This window comes from Pithys albifrons, chromosome 18, assembly GCF_047495875.1.
Source record: "Pithys albifrons albifrons isolate INPA30051 chromosome 18, PitAlb_v1, whole genome shotgun sequence".
Lineage (NCBI taxonomy): Eukaryota > Metazoa > Chordata > Aves > Passeriformes > Thamnophilidae > Pithys > Pithys albifrons.
Window position 1 is genome coordinate 8,403,990 of NC_092475.1, and position 25,243 is coordinate 8,429,232.

The window sequence follows — 25,243 nt, forward strand, 5'->3', positions numbered from 1 at the left end:
AGAACTGGGTCACACAGGAGACACTCTTTGGCATCTTGCCGGAACTGCCTTTGGAAATGTGCTTATAATGTGCTTTTTTACTGTCACTGCCCAATGAAGATCAGGTGAGAAGCTAATTCAGATGCCTGTTTTCCCATAATAGTTGTAAAAAATTGTATTCCTTTGTATAAAAATGGTAGTTTTACTTTTTTTGGCAGCTTGTATACTGATGAATGTCCTCCATACCTTCTGCTTTTCCCACTTTGTGCTGAATGACTTTACCCAATACAAATACATAGCAGGGTTAAAGAAAATTGGTGATTGCCAGAGAGTGTTCCAAGAGGAATTCAGCAGCATGTCTTCAGCTCTTAAAAGAGATGGAGGCACGGAACTAATTCCAAAATGGACTTCAGACACTTATGCTAAAATCTGTGCTGAGTCTGATGCACTTTTAGAACAATGTGATCTTCAGTTGGGAGTATGTTTTTATAGCAAATATTTGATTAGATTTTTTTAAAGGAGCTGAAGAAGCCAAGTGCCAGCCTGGGAAAAATAGAGGCCTGTGACTGCATTGGTAGCAAACCTGGAGCCACCTGCACAGCTGGAGGAAATTCTGATTTTGGTCCTGCTGAGCTCAGGACAGTTAAAAAGGTCACAGTGGATGCAGGCAGTTGTGCCTCCAGATCCTTTAGGAACCTAAGAGCTGCAACAGTCTGGTACTATGTGTGCCAGAGCTAGAATTTCTACATTAGACTAATTTTTCTTAAAGTCATAGTCCACCAAATTCCCTTGTCTGAAGTGTTGTACAGGTCTGTCTCTCCCAGCTCCCAGAACCCCTTTCCTCTTTGCCAGCCACCTGTGAGATGTTCCCTGTGGTTTTGGCTCACAACTGTTTAGGAGCCCAGAACTGAGTATCAGGGTTTTGTTTGTTACAGGCCACAGAGGGGTGTTCTTTCCATGCAGGTGACCCAGGATTGCCTGATGGGATGGAACTGGATGTGTTTGTCTGTCTTTGCAGGTGACAGAGCTGCGAGGACTGGCCACTATTCTAGTTGGTGTTGTGACATGTGACAGCATAAACTTCTTCACCACCAAACCTCAGGCAATCATTGTGGATATCACTGAACTGGGCACCATCAAGCTGCAGCTGGAGGTCCTCTGGAAGTAAGTACAGCTGCCAATGGGAAAAGCTAGAAAATATGGGAACTAGTTAAAGGCTCCTGGGTGTGCCACTGAGCAGCATTCACCATCACAGTCCTTTTCCATTCGAGGTGCAGGCTAGAGGACAGCCCTGTGCTCCCCCACTGCTGCTGTGCCTGAGCTCTGTGGGACCAGCCCTCGGCAGGGGCACGGGAAAGGGACACCAGCTGGTTCTGTGACCTTCCACATCTTTGTTTGCTGTCACCAGAGCCATGGATAGCCATGGGAGCTGACCTAGCCTTCCTTAGCTCACCCCTCTTCACAGTGAGCATTCAATCCAGCTCCAAGCAATGTATGTTCATCTATAAAACATGAAAAATAATCTTAAAGATGATGAAATGGAACTGGAAGTAGCAGCTTCTAGGCACAATGGAAAAAATGCATAGCTGAAATTTTAGAACAATCACTATGACCAGGCCACAACTTGTTATAAAAGAAGCTTTCCCGAATGCCTGGCACCTTCATGTTTGCACTGTGAGTCGCTGAGGACACGAGGCCTGTTTGTGCATGGCAGGGAAGCCTGGTTACAGATGTACTTTTAAAATAGCTGAGCATTCTCATGGTGTCTGTGATTTGTTAAATTGTTTTATAATCTAAATCTGTAAGTTCATTTTTGTAGTGGATTACTGATGTTATTAAAAGCCACTTCTCACTGTTGTGGATGCTGCAGTGGAACTTATTCCTCACTCCAGACTCACCAACGTAGGTTTTTGAGGTGGTACTGTTATTTTTGCTTTATGGGACCATTGTTCCACACTGAGAGAACCTGTTTCCATTTACTGTTGTCCAGGGATTAAATGTAGCCCCCTTAGTGAAGTGCCCAGTTAAACAGTGGGCACTCTTCACTTGCACCTCTGTGTGTGGCTCACTGCAGTCCTTGGTTCTTCCCAGCCCCGTACAGACAAGAGGCCTTTGAACACACCTCTGTGACAAGGACCTTCTTGAAAGGCCACTGACCTGTGATCCAGGCCCTCTCCAGGAAAAGCAGAAACAGCTTTCAGGTTCCATTTCTGGGGCTGGGGAAAGAAAAACTTTATTGATCAACTCACAGTTTTCTGAGTGTCTCTTGTGCATGCTGTGCTTCTTGACATTTACTACTGACTTGTACCTGCAGCTTGGCTGAAAAATGTGTCTTGGCCACAGCATCTCAAAATGACTTTCCAACACACAGATTGCTTGAAGTCAATGACAAATAAACTCATGCACCAGATTTGGCTGTACCTGTTTGTGGTGCTTTTTCCTTCCAAGATCTGGCAGTGGGAATCAGGGTGTGGTTTGTTTTGATGAGGGGCTGCAGAAGAAATCACTTTTACTCTCTGCTTATTGACCCACACCAGTGGCATCTGACAGAGTCCCTTCCTTTGCTGCTGCTGGATCTAATCACTTCCTTTCTTCACTGTCAGCAGCTTCCATAATTAATTATGCACATAAGCTGTTCTTACAAAAGGATGGATGAGGAAAGCCCCTTCCTATTCTGGGATATTGCATAGTTCCTCATAATAGCCTGAATGTCCAAAGTAAATTATATCTGTGGCAAAATTTTCTGGAAAATCCACTCCCAATGCTGTTGACACTTGATGGCTGCAGTGTCTGATAGCCAGAGTGCAGCTCTGAGTTGGCAAGAGGAGCAAGCCTGTGGTATTTGGGATAGCCATCACACAGCCTTTGGAGCTGGCAAGGCCTGAGCTGGGAGCAGGGTTAGTGGTGACTCATTTTCTTTGGGAGTTAATCCCCACTTGGAATTTTTCAGCGCATGAGAAAACTCCGGCTGTGTGTCTCTGCTGTGTTTAAGTTTAAGCCTTGTGAAATGTGTTGGGATCCCACCAATGGATTCTCCAGAGCACTTCTGTGCAGAGCTGGCCTCTCCTCTGACAGCCTGTTTGCTGGAGTTGTTTACAGAAAAGAGAAGTTTTGTGGCGATAACTCAGGGTGTTTCTGTTTTCAAAGACAGAGCCCTCAAAATAACAGCTGCTTTTCTCTTTGATTTAAGAATAACTAAACAAATCCATCTGATTTGCCCAAATTTCTCTGAGGCACAAGCTTTCAGTCTAGACCTGCTTTGTGAGGAATCCAAATGTAGATCTCTTTTCCGCTTCTCAATGTATATTTTCTTTTAAATAGGTCTCTAGTCTTGTGGGCTCAAACACAAGAGTGCCTTCAGCTCCTTTATAGATCGTGCCATGAGGAGCGTGAATGGGCTTGGGGCCGTTGCAGAACAGCTTTGTTGGCCAGTTTGGCAAAAGACTTTGTGTTTTTTGCCAATCTAAACAGCAGTCTGAATTCTGTGTCTCGCATGCAGGACAAAGGGAAAGCTGTATTCTCCTTGCAGGACTTCAGCAGCACCCTGTGCTGGGATCCAAAGGCACCAACCAGTCAGAACCACTCAGTTCTGACTGCTTTGGGCTGTGCTGGCCTGGCTCACAAGGGTTTCTGGAGGGAGAGAACCTGAAGGGAGAATGAAAAAGGGAAGTCTGGTTTTTATTTTTGGATGTGTGCCTGCTGCCAGTCTTGCTCTCATGGGTGCAAACTTAGTGAATATGTAGTTCTGCTGTAGGATCTTTAGGCAGTGATCCATCAGTGCATCTCTGGGCACTTGTAGCCTGGGGCCATGATAAACTGTACTAACCTGGAAACTGGTGCTTATAAGGCTTTAAGAGGTAGGTGAAACACCTACTAGGAACTTTCTCACTGTTAAATTGTCAACTGGGTTTAATTGTAAGAAAAATCTCATGACTGACAGCAAGTCCCATCCAACTGACTAGAATTGATGGTTGCTTGTTTGAGTTGTTTTGTTTTGTTCTGTTTTTTGGTTTTTTTTTTTTTCGTATAAATGTGAGTCAGGATTCACAGGCTGAATAGTGGGATTCAAGCAGGTCTATTCACCAGGAGCACTTCTGGTCTGGTGCTATTTAATCTGTGGACAGAAGGGGAGTGCTTAGGGCACAGTGGAAGAAAGGAATGCAGATCCTCTGGGGCCAAAGTCTGGATTGAGTTCTGCTCTTAAGCTCTGCCTCATCACTTCTGCTCTTCTAAGAGCATAAACCAGGCAGTGTCCTTACTCACCCAACAGAAAGTGCAGCAGTGGGAAGCAAATGATAGCAACCTCATGTATTCTGTCCCTCCCCAGGTTTGGTGGTTGTGACAGAATAACATGTCACAGGGAACTCCTGCTCAGGGCTGGCAGTGCTGAGGTCCCTCTGAGTGTGTGTGGATGCAAAGCTGCTGGTGTTGTGGGAGCTTCAGTCCAGGAAGCAGAGCTCTGCTGAGCTGTGAGCCCCTCTGGGTGCTTGGGCAGGGAAGGGGGTTGTGCATTCACTGCTCATATTCTAATCAGTCATAACCAAATCCCAGGAACAGAACAAGACAACAGCAGATGCTCACACCAGTGGGCCACTTCAATTTTTTTTCTCATAGAATTTTTCAGCCTTGAAAAGGTGTTGATGGATAATCCCATGCAGGCATATGAATGTGGGGAATGTGGTCAAGAAATGATCAGCCACAGACACCCAGGCAGCAAAGTACTGGTTCCACAATTTAAAGTTAAATAATGACATTTCTGCACACTTTTTGCCTACACAGAAGTTTTGTGTCAATGATTTCAGGAAGCCACTAGACAAACTAAGGAAAAGTCAGTGACAATTAAAGGCAATAGTCTGCTTGCAAAGTCTGGTGCATGACAGATCCCAGCTATGGATTGCCTCAAACCTGAGCATGTGTCTGGGGAAAGCCCATTCTATTTGACTTATTCCCATGTTTTTTCTTGAAATATCCCCTGCTGGATTCTGTCAATGTCAAAATTCTGTGAGAGATGGATTTATAGATCTGTCCCAGTGTGATGTTTTTTTGCTGTAGAAATGTGGAAGGACGTGATGGATCATGCCCAAGAGCTTAGAGACAAGAGATGATAAAAGCTTTAGAGCAACCTCCTTTCTTACATTCTTCCTTCTCTGCTCTCTCAGTTGTTCCATACAGGGACTGGGAGTTTGTCTTTGTTTGGAGGCAACTGCAAAACTGCATTTTCCTGGAGGGTTCTAGGAATTGTCAAAGGGGTAAAACAGATTTAATTTGTTATTCCTTTCCTGGAAATGTCATTTTGCATTGCTGCAGTGCTACATTAAAAGCTAAAAAGGAAAAATCTGAGGAATGGATTCCTGCGACTTCTGCTGGGAAATGTCACAGACAGGAGTAATTTGCTTTCATCATTAAACTCAGCAGGGTTTGGGTGAAAGGCTCTGCTGTCAGAAACCCAGGGTATCTCTGCCCAGTGAGGCAATGCAGGTGGTGGTTGTTGGGACTCCAGGGCACTGGGCTGTGTGAGGGACCCCAGTGTGTGACACTGGTCAGTTCAGCCAATTGCGCTGTGCTGGGGGAGCTCAGTGTCAGAGATGGTCCCTGTGCACCAAGAGCAGCGAGAGAGCTACAGCCTTTGCCAGAGAGCACAAGTTCTTTTCCCTGCAGTTGATTAGTCCTCGTTATCATTTGGATCCTCTATGATGTACAGCTGACTGCAGCTGACTTTATCCTGCTGTTTGGTCGCTATGTTCCCATCACTGAGATGACAGATCTGTTGTAAACAGTTCACTTTTTTCCAAATGCCAGTGCTTAAGTGGAAAAACAAACTTTCTTTTGGTGCCACAAGGCGTATCAGTAGGGAACAAAAGCAACATGTAGAGAAAACAAACCTGCTCTGCTTAACTTGAAGTATGTTTTCCCTCTCCTGGGAAGCTGAGTTGCATTTGGAGAGACATTTTGTCCAAGTTTCCTTAGGCTGTTTTGCAAAGGAGTTGGTAAATTAATGGCTGTGATGCAGCAGGTAATTGGAAGTCTTTAGAGCAGGACTTGGCAAAGTCTTGCAGCCCAAAGCCAGTGCCCTCTGGGCTGTAACTGGCCTCATCCATGCCTGTGTGACCCACAGAACTGCCCTGAGCTCTGCATGAGCTTCCTCTGCCAGCCAGTCTTTTATTAGTATGTGAAGGCTAATGAGGGGCTTTATTGGCTTCTCCAGGTGCCGTGTGCTCTGCAGGAGAGAAATTGGCAGTTCTCCTTTATTGCATGTGTTCTATTTCCTTCCTGCCTGGAGTGGTGCCCATCCCTCTGTGCCCAGTGCCTGTCTCACACAGGCTGTGCTGGTGTCTGTGCAGGCTCTGTGGAAGGACAGGGAACACTTCAGCCTCTTGGAACACTGGGCTCTTCCAAGGACTCTGACACAGGTCTCTGTCTCAAGGGTGTGGAGAATTCTGTGTAAAATGCACTACTTCCTTGCCTACCTCTTTCTCTGCTGGAGCAATCCAAGATACTGGTCAGGGTGGTAGTTTCTGTTTCCCTTTTTCCACTGTGTGGTTGACTAAACGGGACTAACCCTCCCAGCTGTTCCTGCTGCTGAACACCTCTGTGCTTTCTGCTCTCACTGACACTTAGGCCTTTGTTTTCTGCTGCAGCCCCTTTGACACAGAGAACCTGTTTTTGTCACCTGGAAGCACTGCCAAGTTTTCTGTGGGTAGCAGGAAGAGCTCCTTATACAACTGGACTCCCCCAAGCACCCCAAGCTTCAGAGAGAAATACTACCTGGTGAGTACCTGAGGAGAGCAAGATGCAAAGCACAGACCTGAGGCTGAAGTTTGGGTTGGATTAGACTGCTCAGAAACACACTCAGAAATGTGAAAGCATAGCACTCTGGGCCTTTGCAGTTTCATGTGGAGCTTTGTTATGTTTTTCTTTTAACCCAGAAACGGGTTTTCACCTGAAGGATCAAACACGTGGTTACTTCTGCTCCTTTGTTCATCCAGGGGTGCTCAGAAATTGATTTCTGTAGTTTATCCCTTCTGTGTGGCCTGGTCCCACGTGCAGAAGAGCCCTGTGCTTTCACAGAATCACGGTATTCTGAGTTGGAAGGGACCCAGAAGGACCATCGAGTCCAACTCTCTTAAGTCAATGGCCCACATAGGGGATTGAACCCATGACCTTGGCATTATTACAACCAAGTTTTAACCAACTGAGCTAATCTCAGGGTGTGTGCTCCCAAGAACAGGTACCAGAGTTGTCTCTTTTGGGTCTCAGGCTTCCCAGTGCTCTCTGTGCTCACTCATGGTCTCTTTGCTGCAGTCTCTCTTGCAGCAGAGGCAGAACCAAGGGGATGTAAGTGATGAAGCCCAGCCCCCCAGCATTCTGAGCTACTTGGCTGCCTGTGATTTTGATGAGCATGGGAGGAGCAAAGCTCACAATCCTGCAGAGACCAGCGAGGGAGACTCATTCAGCTCTGAGGACCAGAAGGGGACAGAGTCCAGGAGCACAACTCCAGCTCTAGACCACAGGCCCTTGGTCATAATTCAAGAGGCTGGTGTAGAAGGGCACCAGCATCCTCTCCCAGATCACACCACTCTGGATATCCTGAAGAAGACTCCATGTGGGGATGGATTTCCAAGTAACCTGTCCAGTTTTCCAAATGGTCACAAGGGCAGGAGGGACTCCTTGAGCCAGGCCAGGAATCGCCGCCTGGCAGAGCAGGACAGCAGCCAGAACAGCTGGAATGCTGCAGGTGACCTGAGACTGGAGGGGTGTACAAAGTCTATTGATAAGACTCTCCAAGAAGTGCTAAATTTGCTGAAATCACATGATGTGGGGCAAGCCCAGCTGGAGAAATTGGAATACCAGGTTTCATCTCTGAGGGATAAATTAAAGGTATGGGAGTGTTCTACTCTTGGGACATGGTACAGCTTCCTCTGTTCCCCTAAACCTGAAGAAGTTCTGTGACCCTGTGGGGGATTTGATTTACTGATGCAGCAACAGCACGTTCCCAAAAGGAGTTTGGCCACCAGAGGTCAGGCAGGACTCGGGAAAGACACAGCTGGGAATAAATAACTGACAAAAAGCAGTCCAAGTGGAAACCAGCCGGGGCTAAGCCGAGCCTGAGCTGTGTCAGAGCCTCAGCATTTAGGTTTGCTTCTAATATTTTTTGCTGGTTTTTAAATTTGGTGTAACTTGAGGTGACTGCATCAGTTCATCAAACCAGTGTGTTAAAATGAAATCAGAAAAGCAAATTCATTTATTATTATGATTGATTTCAAAAGCAGCAAAGAACTGTTAAATGGCTTGATAGTACAAATAACTGTATTTTTGCTTCCATTCCATCAACAGCTAAAGACATTTCATCACAAACATTCATCTATGGAGAGTCTAATGGTGGAGACAGTCCTGGAAAGCTTTGACTTCCTAAATGCTGACTGTAGTGCTGATGAACTCTCCTTGTTTGGGAGCATAAGGACAGCCAGTGTCAGGTGTGTGCCATGGGACAGGGACAGGGCTGAGGGGGCTGTCCCAGGAACCCAGCTGAGCAGGGTGGTGTGAACACCCACCACAGAAACCTGTCCTCATGTTTTTAAGGAGGTTATAAATGCAATTTAAAAATGCTGTTTTGTTTGATGCCATGTGGTTTATATTTTTGCAACTTGCTTGAAGGCTCCTGCTGAGACTGTACCTCTAATTTTATTCAGTGATGAGAGTTCTAACTTTTCTTCCCCCTCATCTCAACAGCACATACAATGACAACACCCTGAAGTCCCTGAGCTGTGACACGAGACCAGAAACTCAAGATGTCACTACTGGTGATGACAACTTAGATGTGCTGTTGATAACTCACCTGAAGCTGTGCAAAGGTCTTCTGCAGGTACAGAATGGCCTGGGGGTTCCCAGCCCACTAGATATAACTGTTGATCCTGGTTATGGACAGAAATGAGTATGTAGCTGTTTTATAAAAGCAGAAAGACTCAGAATGGAAGTTGAGTCCAAAAGATGCAGAGTCTTTGTGTATCCACACAGAACATGTCACACCAAACTCTGCTGCCTCTTTTCAGGCTCTGGATTTTGGTGGAGCTCTGAATAACACTCTGTGCCCAAGGCAGGCTGCAAATGCAGTGGGACAGACTTGGCTTGACTTGTGTAACAGGGCACCAGTTTTGGGTGAATGAAAACTGATACTACCAGTAACATGCTATGATGGGCAGAGGGGCCTTCGGGGAGCTGCTGTGTTTCCTCTCTGATCTCAGAAGTTCGATTCTAGGAAGCAAGTCCTGGTTTAACTGGATCTTGGTGCTGCTCTTGTTTCAGCTTCTCAGATACATGTGTTGCCTTTCAGAAGCTGAAGTCACCAAATGTAGCCCAGGTTGTCCAGGAAAGCCTTTTGGAAGAAGTGTTGGAGCAGACCCGAGTTCTGGGGGATGTCCTGGATATGTCTGTTGAGCAAAGTGAGTATCTGCATTATTCCAAGCCATGCCAGAGGTGGAGAGCTCACCCCTGACATATCTGCTCGAGCTTCCTCAGACACTTCAGGGTTTCATTCTTAATACCTTGCCAACATTCACATCATTACACCAACTCTTACATCTGGATTCGTAGAAAAAACAAGGCTCATTGTTTGCTTTGGGTTTTTTTTTTCTGCAAGGAAGGAAAAGATTTGGAGAAGATTGTCTCAAAAAGTATCTGAATGGTATGTTTTAACAGGGATGTTGTAGGTGATGGAGTTTGCAGTCAAAGAACAGCAGAGTAGCTTTACTAAAATCTTCTTCTATATCTGTCCTTTTACTTGGTAAGCAAACAGCCCAAATTCTGTGCCCATTTGCAAGAACAGTTTGATGGGCAATTCTTCCCATCTCAGGCATTCCCAATACTAAATCCTTCCATTTACTCTTGGACGTGACAAAATCATAAAACACAATGGGAAACTTGGAAGGCTTTTGTTCTCATCTTGGTAAATACAGCAGCAAGAATGCAAATTGCAGTTGGGAGCATTTGCTGACAGATTTTACCCTGGAGGATGTGGAAATAACCTGATCCCTGGAGCAGAGCTGCACAGAGCTTTTGGGACAGTATGACAGGGGAAGTGTGGGGGTGTTAAATGCAGAAATTCAGTCTGTGTGGGGAAGGGTGAGGAATGAAGGGTCCAAAGAACAGTGAGCAACCACAAGGTATTGCTTTAAGTGCTCTTGTGAAGTGTTCGATGGAAGAGAGCCCTGAGGGTCAGGGCCTGCCCCGGGGAAGGATCATGAGGCAGAATCTCTAACACTTGCCAGTAGCATATCTTTGGCTTATAGGAGAGTTATTCTGGAGCTGGACTCACATGCTGGGATAAAATGAACAATAAGGGGCAGAAGAGCTGCTGCTGACAGTTTAGGAGCTCAGCTCAAGCTTGGTGAGATCAGTGCTTGCAGGTTTTAGCATTTTGGCAAGAAATGTCTCACTTTGAACAAAACCATCTCTAACACAAATACAAGTTAATGCTGACCCATGTCTAGATAATCCATCTGGTGCCTCATTTCTCATGTATTATCCAAAATCTGCTGGAGCTCATGGACTTTTTAAAATGTGGTTTTTCAGTTATTCAGAAGACTAAGAAGAAGAAGCACTATCTGAAGATCTGGAGTGACCTTGCAGAGCCTGGCAGCATCTTGTTGGCTTCAGCAGAAAGGTTCTGTCATGCCCTGAAATACACAATGATGCTCAAAGTGAAGGAGAAATACCCCAGACAGCTGGAAGCAGGTACCACCTGAGCCAAGGCCACTCTTACTGCACTTTATTGCAGTGCTAAAAATTGTTCTTGTGCATTGAATAAAACCCTAAACCTCTCAGTTGTTCTCAGCAGCTCCCACCAAACTCACCAGCTGTTGTCTCCTTTGTCCTTGTGTGTGTTCCCACAGTGCTGCAGAGGCTGCTGGAGCAGATCCACACCTGTGATGGGCTGCTCCCCCCTCCCACCCTCCCAGCACAGTCAGTTACTTTGTTCCAGTTTTATCGCTACCTGGAGAAACACCACGTTACCAGCCTGGAGAAACATCTGGCGAAACTTGCTAAGGAAGGTAATGGCAGTGTCTGGCTCCTTGCACTGACCAGCCCGGCAGGGCTGCCCTCTGGGTTCCCAGTCCAGATACAATTCCAGAGCAGGAAACAGCCCAGCTAGTGCAGTGACAACTTGTTTCCATTTTAATCCTCCTTATGAACATGTAATTTTAATCAGAACAGGAAAGATGTGCTTGACTCTCATATCTGGCCATGTACAAACACAACAGGAGGCAGGATGGGGTTATCTTAAGTGCCCTGAAAAGTAGGCTCTGGGATATTCTGTAGTTAAAGCAGAAGCAAAGTCAGGAGGAATCTACACCTGGATCCAAGGACTGAGTAGAGTCAGTGGCTTTGGGTGTCTATTGCAGCTGGAATCAGACACAGAAAATAGCAATTTCAGAGGTTACTAACGTGCATTTTCTAGCCTGAGGTAGCCAGAGCCTCACTGGAGTCTCATCCAACATGTGAAAGTACTTGAAAACTTACTCTGTGTTAGAAAATAATTACTTTAAAAATAGTCTTTATATTGGCTGCATCTTTAGGCTTATGTTGATGCAGATGACTCATGTGGAGGGGGATTAAAACTTGAGCATTCCTAGTCAGTGAAAAAGAACTGGAATATTCTTCAAATTGGAAGTGTAAATCCAGTGTTTGGTTTCTCAGTTTTCAAATGAGAGAGGGTTTCCTTTGTCCTGTAGAGCAACATCTTCCCGGGCTGCTCACAGGTATTTTGCTTGATCCTGCTCCTTATTGTGGGCTGTGCTCTCGTCCAGAGCCGTGGGAGCTGCTCCGGGCATTGTCCTGGAGGCACCCGGGGCTGGCACAGATCGGCTGCTCTGCTGCCCCAGCCTGGGCACAGGAGGAAATGGAACAATGGCAGGGAGAGGACACAGGATGGGCCAAGGGGCAGCTGTCTTGGTTCGCTTCCTGCCGCGCTTGGCTTTACTGCCCCGGGAAGAACTGCTTGACACTGAACCAGGGAGCGGCTCCTTGCAAGTGCCTTCCCTTGCAGTGATGCTGATCGAGGAGCTGCAGTGTCCCGGGAGGCTGAAGACCCTTCGGAAACTGAAGGGGAAGCGGCTGAACAAGCTGCAACCACTGCCACAGACGCTGCGGCTGCTCGGGGAGCTGCAGCTGGACGGGAACCACCGCGTGGGCAGAGCGGCCACGTCCTGCCTGTGCCGCGCCGCTGCCAGCAGGAGCCTGCGGGCCAAGGTACCCCTGGGGCCGTGGGAGGGCTCCCCCCTGCACTGCCCCTCTGCCCCAGGCTCAGTGTCAGCTGGCCCCCAAACCACAGCCGTGCCTGGCTGAGGTGTCTGCCCTTTATTGGATTTCATAGAATCGATTGGGTTGGAAAAGACCTCCGAGATCATTAAGTCCAACCCTTGGTCCAACTCCAGTCCCTTTACCAGATCATGGCACTCAGTGCCACGGCCAGTCTGTTTAAAAACCTCCAGGGATGGTGAATCCACCAGCTCTCTGGGCAGGGCATTCCAGTGCCTGATCACTCTCTCTGGAAAGAATTTTTTTCTGATCTCCAACTTAAATTTCCCCTGGTAGAGCTTGAGCCCGTGCCTCCTTGTCCTATTGCTGAGTGCCTGGGAGAAGAGACCAACTCCCACCTGGCCAGAACTTCCCTTCTGGTAGTTCTAGACAGTGCTGAGGTCACCTCTGAGCCTCCTCTTCTCCAGGCTAAACACCCCCAGCTCCCTCAGCCTCTCCCCGCAGCACTTGTGCTCCAGTCCCTTCTCCAGCCTCGTTGCTCTTCTCTGGCCCCGCTCCAGCCCCTCAATCTCTTTCCTGAACTGAGGGGCCCAGAACTGAACACAACACTCAAGGTGTGGCCTCACCAACGCAGAGTACAGGGGAAGGGTCACTGCCCTGGGCCTGCCGGCCACGCTATTTTTGATACAGGACAGGATCCCATTGGCCTTCTTGGCCAGCTGGGCACACTCTTGGCTCATGGCTCATTTCACATGGGGAAAGCTGCTCCTGCCAGTCTGGGTTGGTTGCCTGATTACATTTAAGACTGAATTTTTCACTTTCTTCTTTTCTTCACTCAGGCTGTGGTTTTTTACACTAATGTTTTATCTGACTCTGATGTGAGACTTCAGCAAGCTGCATGTTTGGCTCTTAAGAACCTCAGGGTAAGTGCTCAGATCTCTGCCTCTCTTGGGCATGTCTGGCCACAGTGAGGGAGGCAAAGGTGTGTCTGGCTGGGGTTTTAAAGCTGGAAGGGTCACTTTATCAGCTTCCAGCTGTTTGGAATTACCAAATTCTTTGGCTGACAAAGTTCCAGACTGTTAATGCCATTATTCCAAAGGCAGCAGGAGAGGGAGCTGTGGGCATCTTGTTTGATGTGCCAGGCACAGCACAAGGGATGTGCTTGAACTCCTGTGATATGCAGTCCCACAACAGGGAATCAGCGTCTTACTCCTAAATTCAGTTTGCAAAGCAATAACTGGGATTAACCCTTTCAGTGAAGTCCTGGTGGGGTGATGCTGATTTAATGGTCCCGCAGCAGGGACCTGTACCCTGGGACTTTGGCACTCTCTCATGCCCTAAAACAGGAGAGGAGGAGGTAACAGAGGTGAGATCATGTCCGGAATGGAACTGCAAGCTGATGTGTTGAGGGAGAAAAAGGTCCTGGTAGAATTCAGGTGCAGGGGGAGAGGGGAGTTTGTGTGTCTGTTTGCCTTGTGTAAAACATCCACCAAACTGCTGAAAAGCTGCTGAGCAAATGTGTCCTTTCTCCAACAGGCTGTGGAGAGCATTGAGCAGGTTGCCCACCTGTGCCAGTCTGAAACAGAGGAAGTCAGGAATGCAGCCAGGGAAACAACGCTGTCCTTTGGTAAGGCTTTAAAATAGAGCCTGGAAAGGTGATGTGTACTGAGAGCAGGACCAGGGGAGGCCTCAGGTTCAGCCTGAACACATCTAGGATGGGAAATATCTCATGAACAGTTGTTTCTCACCATGAAGATAAACTTTATATCACATGCAACAACTAAGGGCCCTCCTGTTGAAGTTTGTAGAACCAGGCCAAGGAAATTCTCTAAGATAGAGTGCTTTAGGAACCACTGAACCTTTTGAAAAGGTGGCAGGTAAGGACCAAGGGTGCTGGCAGTGCTGCTGGAGAATGGTTTTCCTGTTTTCTTCCAAAACCCACTTTGCTCCATGCTTAATTCTGGGGATCTCCAGACTTGCTTCCCAGAACCACTCAGGCTCACGTGCATGGTAAGTTTCCAGCTGTGATGGTCCAAACTCTTACTCATGTGGAAATATTGTCAGGAGGTCTGATTTTCCATGGTGGCTTCCAGCAGGTTTTGGAAAACTATTCCCTTAAGGATGAATTTGTCACTCTTGGGAGTCTTTGTTAGTTCCAAACAGGGTCACAACAGAAGTGTTTCCAGAGGATCCTGTTTCTCAGGTGTCTCTCCCTCAGCATGGGCTTTTTCTTCTCTCCACAGGGGAGAGAGGCCGCCAAGCCTTCGAGAGGATGGACAGGATTTGCTGTGAGCTGAGGGAAACTGCACAGCAGGAGGCTGAGATTGAAATCACAGTGTTTTAGCAGTGGCCTAGGAGGAGCTGAATCCCACTGTCCTGACAGCCATACATGGTCCTGTGGGTGGGTTTGCTGTTCCAGCTCTGTCCATGCTGCATTCCTGCCCCAGGACAGGGCCCTTGCCAAGGGGGAGGGTTTGCAGTGCCCACAGTTCAGACGGGAACATGTTTTCTCACAGCACATGATCAAGCACCAAAGTGCTGCATGTGTGAAAACTGGGATCTTTTAGAATGTGGAACCAGGTTGTCACAGGAGTTCAAATCTCCATCTTGCTGGAATGAGATGTCCTTGCTCAAACTGTAAATGCAGTATGCTCTATTTTCCCATTAATTGTTTTATTAATTTGGCATTTCCCAGGGGAGAAATGATGACTCTCCAGCAGTCCCTGTAGCAGCCATCAGACAAGACAGCCCCTTTTACACTAACTGCCCATACGCAGAACAAATCCAGGAGTGTTGCTCAGTGGGTCCCTTTGCTGGGATGATTTAGTTGCAGAAGGAAAACTTGGTACTTTGAAAGTCACTTTCTCTGTCCTCACTGCCCCTTGGGCCAGGCTGCAGCAGGGACTGACAGGGCCTGGGAGGGCGTGTGCTCAGCAGGAGGGTCTGTGTTGGACTTGTTTGTGCAGGTTGGACTGAGGGAGAGACAGGTTGGCTGTTTTTAAATTCTGAATTTAGTCACAGATTCAGACTCCTCATCCCCCTGTTGTCAGGTGCTTCCTCAGCCCCTGGCAGGCAGTGCAGGGTGGCCCTGGAGAGAGGCCTGGCTCCAGGTACAATACTTGAAAGGGTTGTGTGTGTACATATTTATATATATATGTGTGTGTGTGTATAAAACTTTTCTATTCAGTATTTATTTGTTGGATTTCATACTGTTTTCTGAAGTTCTAATAAACCATTGAGCCAAGCTCCTGTGAGTGTTTCCACGGTGCTGTGCTTGGAGCCCTGGGGGCAGGCACAAGATGCTGGGCTGGGTCCTGCTGTCCTGCCCCACAGCTCCCCCTGCCTGGGACAGGGCCCTGCCAGTTACAGCTGAACAGGCTCGAGGTGTCAGGGAGGGACACAGGTAACTGGAGCTCTGCCTACACTAAGTTCTTACAGGAACATTTAAATAATTTCTCTCTACACCCTCAGCTCCCCCCTTCTGCCCCCTGTGCACAGGAGTCAAGCCTGTGGCTCTGGTCCCAAAGCAATAAGACATTGAGGGAAGTTCTTTAAAAAAAGAATTTTATTGTTACAACTAAAATGAGAACTGAAAACTTGTATGGGAGAGTGAAAAACTGTACAGTTGTACTCTAACCTGGGAGGCCCAGCAGCGGCTTACACAAAAGACAAGATACCTGAAACTGTATTATACCAAAACATTCAGCTTTTTTGTTGAGTTTTTAAATATTTTTTATAAAAGTTTACTCTATGGCAATCTGTAAAAAAAGAAAGACCTGATGAGTAAATATTTGCTTAAGGCAGATAGCAGAGCAGCTCACTAACGTCCTACCGCGTCTAACATGGATGTTTGTCCATTTCCAAGAACAGGTTACCCAACACCCCCACGGTATTTACACCCCCCAACTACCACAGACAGTACAGGACAGCAAAACAAAATGGGAACAGTTCAGTATTCCAAGCCTCACCCACACCTCCCAGGGCCTGGGGAGCAGTCACTGAGTGTCCCGGGACAGGGGAGGAACAGGTACAGGGGATGCTCAGAGCCCTTCCAGCACCTGCAGGGGCTTTCTCTTGGTAGAACCATTTGCAACTGAATTGATTTGGAGCCAAAGAAAGGATGTTTTGTTTTCCTGCCATACCAAAGACTTAAAACATTCTCCCTTGGGAACACCTCCAGGTGGGTTTGGTTTGTGCTGCCCCCAGGGCTGGGGAGGTGTGGGCAGGGCTGACTGAACTCTGGAATGTCTGTACTACACTCACGCAGCTGAAAGGAACATGCTACCACCGGCACATGGAGCGCGGGGTCCCACAGGAAGTCATGCCAAGGATTAGGCGAGTACATATTGTCTGATAAACACCCAACAGGCCACTGCTGAACAAGGAGACCTTCAGCAACACCCTCTGAACCACAGCCACTAAGGATCAGGTCATGCAAACATCTTTTGGGCACACCAGGAAGCAGGAATATAAGTTCTTTCACCTTTCAAGCATGTGGTGTTTCATTGGACACCGGAGACTTCACATGCAGTTTAATACAAAGGGGTACAAATGGTGCCTCAGGGCAGGACCCTGCCCGTGCTGGAGAGAACAGTGGGGACAAAGCAATCACATAATGTATCTTAAATACACAGATGAGCCATTATATATTACCATTTTTCTATACTCATTTTTCCTGTTTCCAATAATATAACTAAATATTGACTGATTACAACATTCCTCCTTTCAAGTACTGGTCTGACCAACAGTCTCACAGGTAAACGATTGATTCCCAGTACTACCTGAGGATTTATTATTGTACTCTTGAGAAGCCCTTGATGCAAGCTTAACAAAACACTCAAAACAGAAATAAGTCCACCCCCCCTTCACCTGCTCACGAACTGCAGGAAGAGCTACACCTACAGCCAGCTTGGCAAAAATAAGTACTGAGTGGAGAGACCTCCCTGGGTTCCTCCACAGCGAGGTCTGCATGGAGGGGGTGGTTAAGTGCTCTAAACCTGGAGAGACTTCAGAAACAAACCCAACAGATGAGTAACAGTGCTGCAGATCAGCTGTCATAGGCAGTCCAGTCACTACAGCTCTCAGGGGTGAGGTTGCTCCTGCCCTCTGCACCATGACACAAGCAAAGAACTCTCTGCTACTATTGTTGAAATTGTGAATTGTTTGGTGCTACCAAGAGGACCACCACCAGCTGCTTAGTGCAATGCTGCCTTCCAGTCCCAGTCCTACCCACGCACCCAGATCCTTATTCACAAGCACTTTGAGGCCTGGATCACAGCAGGGCCAGTGCTGGGCCCAGCCTGGCTGCAGGACCCCAGGGCTGAGGACGTGTCTGCAGCCCCAGCTCAAGCCAGGGCTCGAATCTTTGCTTTACACAAAGTAGAGCACACAAACATGTGCATCATGAACTGACCCTGTCACAGCCCAGCCCAGTTCCTGCTGACCTGTCTGTGTCTCAAGGAAGCTGCCACAGCCTGCACTGCTCTTGACTGACCAAATGCTCTCCTGCCCAGTGCCTGCAGTGCCCACGGGGCCTCACCCCTTGCTGGAAGCAACGCTGGTCCTGATAGAGCACACGGAGAGTGAAACTGCGTTTTACATTCCAAATGATGAGGTTTAAGAACTGGTCCTTCCATGGCAGAGTGCTGGTGGACATGGTTTGGTTGAATTTCCCTTCCTGTTTCTCTCCCTCCCCTCAACCTCTCCTAACCCAGAATATAAAAGCAAAACAGCTTTAGAAAGGATGGTGCAATGTAAAGAGCCATATGTGCAAGTAGAGTGCAACAAAAGTCAATGAGGAGATACACTTAGTAAAGAAAAAAAAAAGGAAAAATCCAAGAGCTGGACATGTTGGGATACCCTGAGCAAATGCAGAAGCCTGGTTCTATCAACACAAGTAAAACAATCAGCTCTTTAGAACAGTTATGCCACGATTAAATATATCAATACCACAGGCACTGCCCACAACTCAGTCTTTAATGATGAAGCAAGTAAAAAAAAAAAAACCAAACAAAACCCCAACCACAAACACCCCTCCCCTTCCAAAAGTTTACATTCTTCAGGTATGTGGGTTTCTTTTTCTTTTTTTGGGAACTCGTCAATGTAAGTCATGTATTTGGTTACAACACCTGGAGAGTACAAGCAAGTTTCACTTGTGCCTACTTTTTCTGAAACAAAAGAAAACGAACTGACTTTTTAAAAAAGGCTAAAAACAACAATGTGTTGTAATTCTATTATTTAGTTAAAAAAACAAAAAAACAAAAAAAGAAAACAACTATTTGGCATTTTCTCTGCTTACTCCTGAATATTTTAAGGCCCTGAGATTAGAATATTATGTTCTTGGGACCACAGGGCTGGATAAAACCCTAGTGCATCAATTCTCTCTTTAAGCCCTACCCAAAGTTCTGGCCTTTCACCCTAAATCTACCTGCTCTGAGACAAGGCTCCCCTGCCTGGACTTGCTCCCTCTCCCAGGAGCTCCCCAGACCCTGAGCGGGTGTTCCCCGCGGGTCCATCCTGCCAGGACAGCCATCAGTGGAAACACACCCTGTAGCAGAGATAAGCTCCTGCTGTGAGGAAGGTGAACATGCAGATATTCACTAGGAACGGCTTCCACGTTGTCACCACATTCTCGTCCTCCTCCTCCGAGTTCTCCGACTTCGGCTCCTCCTTGTGGGGTGAGAGACGTGGGTTTTCCCCAACAGTTCTCCTCCGAGTTTCAGTGTCTTGACTAGTGCTTAAGGACAGAAAAACCAACATTCAGAATGAGGTGGACACAAACATTCCACGCTGGATTCCCCAGGGAGTCCCCTTGAGACCCAGCACAGGTAAAGGCAGGTGTCCAGTTCAAGCCCCTCCAATCAAGGAAGACAGGCATGTCCAGAGGAGGATTCAGCTCCATCCTCAGACAAGGGACTAAAACAAATGAAATCAATTTCATCTCTGAGCTCTTTGGAGCTGGACATGTCTGATGTTCATTTACACTAAACTGTGTAAAATATTTCTAGGAAATTATATATTGTCTGAGAAACCCACATTTATCCCACTAATGAGAAGACGCAAGACATCAGTTTTAAATCCATGCTCTTCAGGGGACATGGAAAGCACCACCAGACATCTCACACCCCAAGCAAATGTTCTGGTAACAGAACTATGTTGTCACCAAGAAAAGAAAGAGGGAGGTGCTACCAGTACAGTATTTTCTTCTTTCATTGCTAAGCCTCCCCACCTGTGTCTGTTCCTGTTTCCAAGACTCCCTTTCTTTTTAGTAAAGATGTTTGGAATTTGAGTATTTTACTTTCAGAATCTCCCCATCCAATTAAGAAAAATCCAGATACAAACATTGTTTCTTTTGGGCACAGAATTTATCTCCATTTTCTCTCCTTGCTGGAAGCAGAACCTGGAGGGACACACCAGGTCCAGCTCCTGTCACAGCCTCCCAGCTCTGTGGATTCAGGGTTTATTTTGAAGAAAGACTATGGGAACCTCCCACTGATACCCAACTCCCAGAGCCACACACCCCTGACCTGTCCCTTCCTCAGCAGGTGCCAGAGCAGGCCTCAGCTCATAGGGACATTGAAGGAACGTGCATGTGAGACCTCGGCCAAGAAGAGTTTGGGTTGAACTCCTATTTCTGCTGCCACACTGCCCACTGAGGTCTGTTCAGGCCCCTCTCTGTTCAGTGCTGTTCATGTGCAAATGTCCCACACACAAACATCTGGTGGATGGAGCTGCAGGGACAGTCATGGAGGGAACCCCCGGGTTACCTGTCAGTGCTCAGGGGTGCAGGTGAATGAGCTCTGCCATCTGGAACTGCCTCCTCCACAGTGCTGACGGAGCAGCTGATCTCCTCCTCTGCCCCCAGGTGTTTGGGGAGGGGCTCCGTGTGCTCGTGCATCCTCCCATTGTGCATCTCCGAGGTGCGCTTCGGTGGCCGCGGTGGGGGTGGCGTGTGCTCCGGAGGGGGGTCCAGGTCTTCCTTGGAGAGCTCCTTCCACTGCTCCTTCAGGGAAGGACAAGCCCTGTTAAGCTCTTCTCTTCTCTGGAAGCTATTCTAACTTTAAGTTCTACCATGGCAGAATCTTTATAGTTTTAATTAATTCTTAAAGTGGCTCATTCATTTGCATTGAAAAAGAAAAGAAAAAACAGACAAGAACCCCAAACCCAAGTCACATCCACTGCACAGAACACGTTAGCTACAAATGAAAGAGATTCCAATCAACTGCTGGGAATCTTAAATAGCACAAAATACAATCTGTCTTGCTGGAGTTCTGCTGACCATAAAAAACCTCATGATTTAATCATAATACTTAAACTTCTGGCATATTGGAAAACTTTTATTCTCTGAAATGCCAGATGAGCTGACACAGCAGCCACACCCTGGTCACTGTGCTGGAAAGCACATGAGGCACCTGGCAACTCACAGGTACCCTGTGGAAGGTTCTTAAACACAACACAGGCAAGTAGTGAAGCTGAAACAAGCACCAAACTGGAGGCTCCTCTCCCTCCTGCCCAAAGTTCCCACAGGGTGGAGCTGCCCCAGCTCTCACCTGCACCGAAGCATCTCCCATGATGAACTTCGCCCCTTCAATAACAGCCAAGTAGGAGAAGCGCAGCTGGTCTGCAGTCTGGATGAGGCCCATCCTGAACTTCCTCATCTCCAGGAGAACCTGCTTGACGTCCACAGAGGAAGGATCTTTCCGTTTGTCCATCTGAAGACAAGAATTTGAAACACGTTCTGGTGAGGACTCATCTTGTGGCAGGGTCTTCACACTGCCCTCCACATTACACTTAATGAACTCACACCAAACTGGTATGAGCAGCTCTTTACTGGGTCTCCAAGAAGACAGAGGGGAAAACACAGGCACTCCAAAATACTATCCTTTTTCCCACTTTTGCCCTTTTAGTTTTGAAAATATAATTAAGAAAAAAAAAAAAGGACCTAGGCCTGCCTTAGCTTTCTATTGCTCTCACAGAGTGACAGAACAAAGGCAAGAGAACTCCAGCTTTATGTTGAAGTCAGGACAATTTCCTCCTGCCTACAAGTGTAGGTGACTCTGTAAAACCAAACGCATTATAAGGACTCTGTATTTTTCCAGAACAGTTCATGCCATGACATAGCAGACATCTAGTGTGGTTTTGTCTTAACCATGAAGGCAAAGCCTGTCTATGTGAATCACTCTGAAACACAGAGACTTCTCCCCAGACTGCAGATGGGGAGACTGGGGTCTAAAGAACACTGGAAAAGCTCCGAGAGCCCTATATGTGCTGAGGATGAGAAAGATGATGAAGAAGGGGTCCCCTGACTCAAATCCTGAGGGGGTGTGCCAAGGTCAGGATGGGGCTGGACCAAGAGATGTGCAAAACGGAGATTGAGTGGACAGTATTATAAAAACCATGGAAATCTGAGTTTGAGCACGTGCATTGATATGTATTCCTGTGGGTCCTAGGCCTGATATTAAAGGACTCTCACTTTTTATCTTATCCCACACTAATAAGTTGGCTTGGGGTCCTGCTTTGCTGGGGTCTCTCAAGGCATCAGTTTGGCTCTCGTTCCACTTAGGTATGAGATTCACCTTGGAAAACACTCCCAAAAGCAGTAGGAGTGAAACAACAGAAACCATGTACAGAGACACCCCCCAGGCCCTGGCACAGCTCTGAGGAGGCTGTGCAGAAGCAGGAGGTCAATGTAGGGCCCTTACCAGCAGCAGGCAGGTGTCCACGAGGCAGAAGGTGCCAGAGCGGCCGATGCCGGCGCTGCAGTGAACCACGACGGGGCCGTGCGCGGCACACAGACAGTCCGACTCCCGCACCTTGAACAGGAAGTTGAGGAACGAGGCTGGCGACTCGGGAACGCCGAAGTCAGGCCACGTGGTGTAGTGAAAGTGCAGGATCTCACGGGTCTCCTGGGTCTGTAAAACAGCGTTGGGAAAACCTCTGAGAGGGGGTGCACCAGCCAGGACGGTTGGGAACAGCTGGCTGAAAGCCAAAGGACCAAGCCCCAGCAGTCTGAGGGTGCTCTGGAAGCTGCACGGCCAGGAAACTACAAATAATTACCTCTTGTTGTGAAAGTCTCCCTTTGGGGCAAAGGAAATTGGGTAAGCAAATGTACTTCTTTACAAGATGCTTTAGTTTGTTCAGTACAGCTCAAAAGCTTGTATTTCTCAGTGTATGGCTGAGACATGGAAAGGCCTTGGGTTTCCCCAGGTATGTTAAATAATACCTAAGAGTTTCCTTTCGACAACACACAAACTGAGGCTGAGGAACAATCTCATGCAGAATCACCAAATGCAGACAATTCCTGACCATCTTTTCCAGGCCCCTGTTAATGGGGAGGTGAATATCCCCCTGGGAGGGCCAGGGATGGGAGTGGGTGAGATCCTGTACTTACAGTTGGGTTTTCCAACTCCAGTTGTCGTACTGTGTAATAGGATTTTATATCTTCAGATATCAATGTGAGTTTCAAGTTTGTATCTTCAAAAAACATTTCTTTCTCCTCCTTCCTTGGCCAGTACTGTGCACACTTTATCTAAAACCAAACAGGAGACACATAAATGTCATTTATGTCTGTGAAAAAGGCAAGGAATAAACATCCTTAAAGACAACCTTTTCTTAAAAGACAATTTCTTAATCTGCTTCTGCTGTAAGGACCACAAGTTATGGTGTGAAGAATATCAGTTTTCCTTTATGTTGCAGAACCACATTTCCACTTTTGTAGGAGTCAAATTATTCTGACTCTGACTAAACTCATGAAAACACCTAAGGACTGAGGACAGGTACCTGAAAGTGTGTGAAGCTGTGAAATTTAATCAAAATCTCCAGAGTAATTACTTATTTTAGCTTGTGTCAAACAAACAAACAAAAACCTAATAACTAACTATAAGGGCTCTTACAGCACTCTGCCAAAATCTGAATTTTAAGTCTACTCTGCATTTTATTACTGTCATGTCAAAGATTTAAATTTCAAAAGGAGATTTATTAACAAGAACAGAATACACTCTGGAAAGTATTAGGAATTCTATGAATAAGGTCCATACAGGAAATGACCACATTGCTGATTTCCAGGGGTAACATGAGATTTTAGGTTACTCTACCCACTCACCACAAAAAATAAAAATAGCAGTGAGATCATTTTCATTTTACATGGCACAGTTTAAAGGTGAAGTGCCAAACAAAACCCTCTGCATTTAGCAAACCTTCCCATTACCTCCTTCTGACTGAAATTCAATTTTCTTATTGAAAGTCTCCCAGAGAGATTAGTTTTGAAAATACTGTTGCATGCCAGGGCCAGTGACCCAATCCAAGAGAGAGGCAGCCCTGTGTTTACTGGGGTGTAGGATGCAGTCAGAGTTCTCTGCACTTTTGTTTGGTTTTGTATTAAAGATACAGCAACTGTCTTTGGGTCTAATTTCTCCACAAATGTGTCTGCAAACAGTATTTTGGGGTGTTCCCCAGTGCTGTTTGCTGAGGTGTGAGCAGCACAAGGGAGCACAAGAACTCGTTTTGTTCAAAACTGAAAATGTGCTGACAATGAACAGGAATGGTTGGAAAGGAAGAAAATATTGAAAAATATGGTTACTGCATCTCTTCTGAAGATCAAATTTCACTTGCACTACAAAAACAGCAAAACACTCAAAAATCAAGACTGCAGTTTACTAAAATACAACTCATTGCCCAAGAATTTTCCTGATTATTGGGAATTTTTTCCTGATGATGCAAAAGCATGTACCACCCAGTTATCACTGGTGGATACTCAACACCCTTGCCACTCCTCCTCCAAAATGTCTTTATCCTGACTACACTGCAGTGTTCAACTTCTCACTGCGCAATTGTATCACGCTTTAAAATGGCACAGCTGACAGAACACGTCAGGGATGAGCTGTGGGACCAGCAGAGCTCTGACCCAGGGATGAAAACCAAGCCTGATGCTTCCTGTCTTCTCCACCATCACAAACGACAAGGCATTTCCTCTTAAGGCAGCAGCTTCTCCACGTGACGGAGGAACCCAAACTTTTATTGATCTGATGGTAAATTACTTAAAATAACCCCAGTATCCCCAGGTGTTCAATTTCAGGCATAATTTCTCAGATAAAACTACTGAAGAGTCACCCTGCCCCACTCTTTGGGTTGGTTTTAGTTGGGTTTTTTATTAAAGAAAAAACATAAACACATGATGAACACAGAGCTAGAACTGGGTAAGTACTTACGGATCCCTTTTCCATCACTCTGTTCAACATGACAACACCACGGCTTTTCTGTTCCCAAACCATCTCCCAAAAGTGACCACAAGTATTTGGCAAAGGTCCCTGCAGAGACAGAATCCCCAGAAATAAGCATTATTTTCTGTAACTGTCAGTGCACAGTTCCCCAGTAGCAGTTACTGCACTGGGCAATGGATTTAGACAAGAACAAGCAACTTCTCATTCAGAACTGTAAAAAACCACAGTGAGGCAGCTCTAAGTTCCACGTTACAAATTCTCCCATGAAAGCAGAGTTCATCTTCTCCTCCCATACATAAGAGGAAGAGAGATGGAGTCTCATTTGTGAGAACACAACTGGGAGTGGGAAATGCTGCATTTTCTTAGGAAAGCTATACAAAGGTCATGGGGAAATAAAACCCCACTGACTAAGGGAGGAATTAACTACTCTGCAACACATTACCCTTATTCATGATACTTGAAAATTACCCGACTGAACGGATAAGCATTCCAAAGACTGAAATGAGGCCAGATCAGTATCATATGATATGGTTTTCCAGAATCTTCCTGAACCTGCTCTGGGACTGAACGAAGTGGTAACTCCTTTTAAAGACTACTATCTTTTCACAAAGCAGATTTCCTTATAAATTCCTGTTTGTGCCACATTTCTTTGCTATTTTCTACTCCAAAGCTGATGTTCTGAATTTTTGCAACACCAGCCAGCATCACTGTGCCTCATATTTGCTGTCCATCCCTTTGCTCAAACAGAACAGCAGGACAGAGTCCTCAGAAGGAATGTCTGGACTGAAACA

The 25,243-nt window shown here is 46.7% G+C and overlaps 2 protein-coding genes across 11 annotated transcripts in view; one reads left to right on the forward strand and one right to left on the reverse strand.

Annotated features, from left to right (window-relative positions):
* The window catches only part of RIPOR3 (RIPOR family member 3), a 47,393-nt gene extending 31,923 nt beyond the window's left edge, over window positions 1–15,470 (forward strand). For all 8 annotated transcript variants that reach the window (XM_071573057.1, XM_071573059.1, XM_071573058.1 and 5 more), the window contains 12 exons: window positions 998–1,143; window positions 6,618–6,747; window positions 7,282–7,857; window positions 8,314–8,453; window positions 8,710–8,842; window positions 9,311–9,419; window positions 10,549–10,710; window positions 10,869–11,027; window positions 12,023–12,225; window positions 13,074–13,157; window positions 13,771–13,861; window positions 14,478–15,470. In XM_071573057.1, the coding sequence (XP_071429158.1) occupies window positions 998–1,143; window positions 6,618–6,747; window positions 7,282–7,857; window positions 8,314–8,453; window positions 8,710–8,842; window positions 9,311–9,419; window positions 10,549–10,710; window positions 10,869–11,027; window positions 12,023–12,225; window positions 13,074–13,157; window positions 13,771–13,861; window positions 14,478–14,578 (2,034 nt within the window). In that variant the 3' untranslated portion in view covers window positions 14,579–15,470. The remainder of the gene's footprint in view (window positions 1–997; window positions 1,144–6,617; window positions 6,748–7,281; window positions 7,858–8,313; window positions 8,454–8,709; window positions 8,843–9,310; window positions 9,420–10,548; window positions 10,711–10,868; window positions 11,028–12,022; window positions 12,226–13,073; window positions 13,158–13,770; window positions 13,862–14,477) is intronic.
* Window positions 15,471–15,781: 311 nt separating this feature from the next.
* The window catches only part of PTPN1 (protein tyrosine phosphatase non-receptor type 1), a 35,273-nt gene continuing 25,811 nt past the window's right edge, over window positions 15,782–25,243 (reverse strand). For 2 of the 3 annotated variants that reach the window (XM_071572700.1, XM_071572703.1), the window contains exons 4-9: window positions 24,441–24,539; window positions 22,625–22,762; window positions 21,936–22,145; window positions 20,784–20,945; window positions 20,001–20,236; window positions 15,782–18,970 (exon numbers count right to left, since the gene is read on the reverse strand). In XM_071572700.1, coding sequence (XP_071428801.1) covers window positions 18,766–18,970; window positions 20,001–20,236; window positions 20,784–20,945; window positions 21,936–22,145; window positions 22,625–22,762; window positions 24,441–24,539 — 1,050 coding nt within the window. In that variant the 3' untranslated portion in view covers window positions 15,782–18,765. The remainder of the gene's footprint in view (window positions 18,971–20,000; window positions 20,237–20,783; window positions 20,946–21,935; window positions 22,146–22,624; window positions 22,763–24,440; window positions 24,540–25,243) is intronic. The other variant, XM_071572701.1, reaches the window with a different exon arrangement.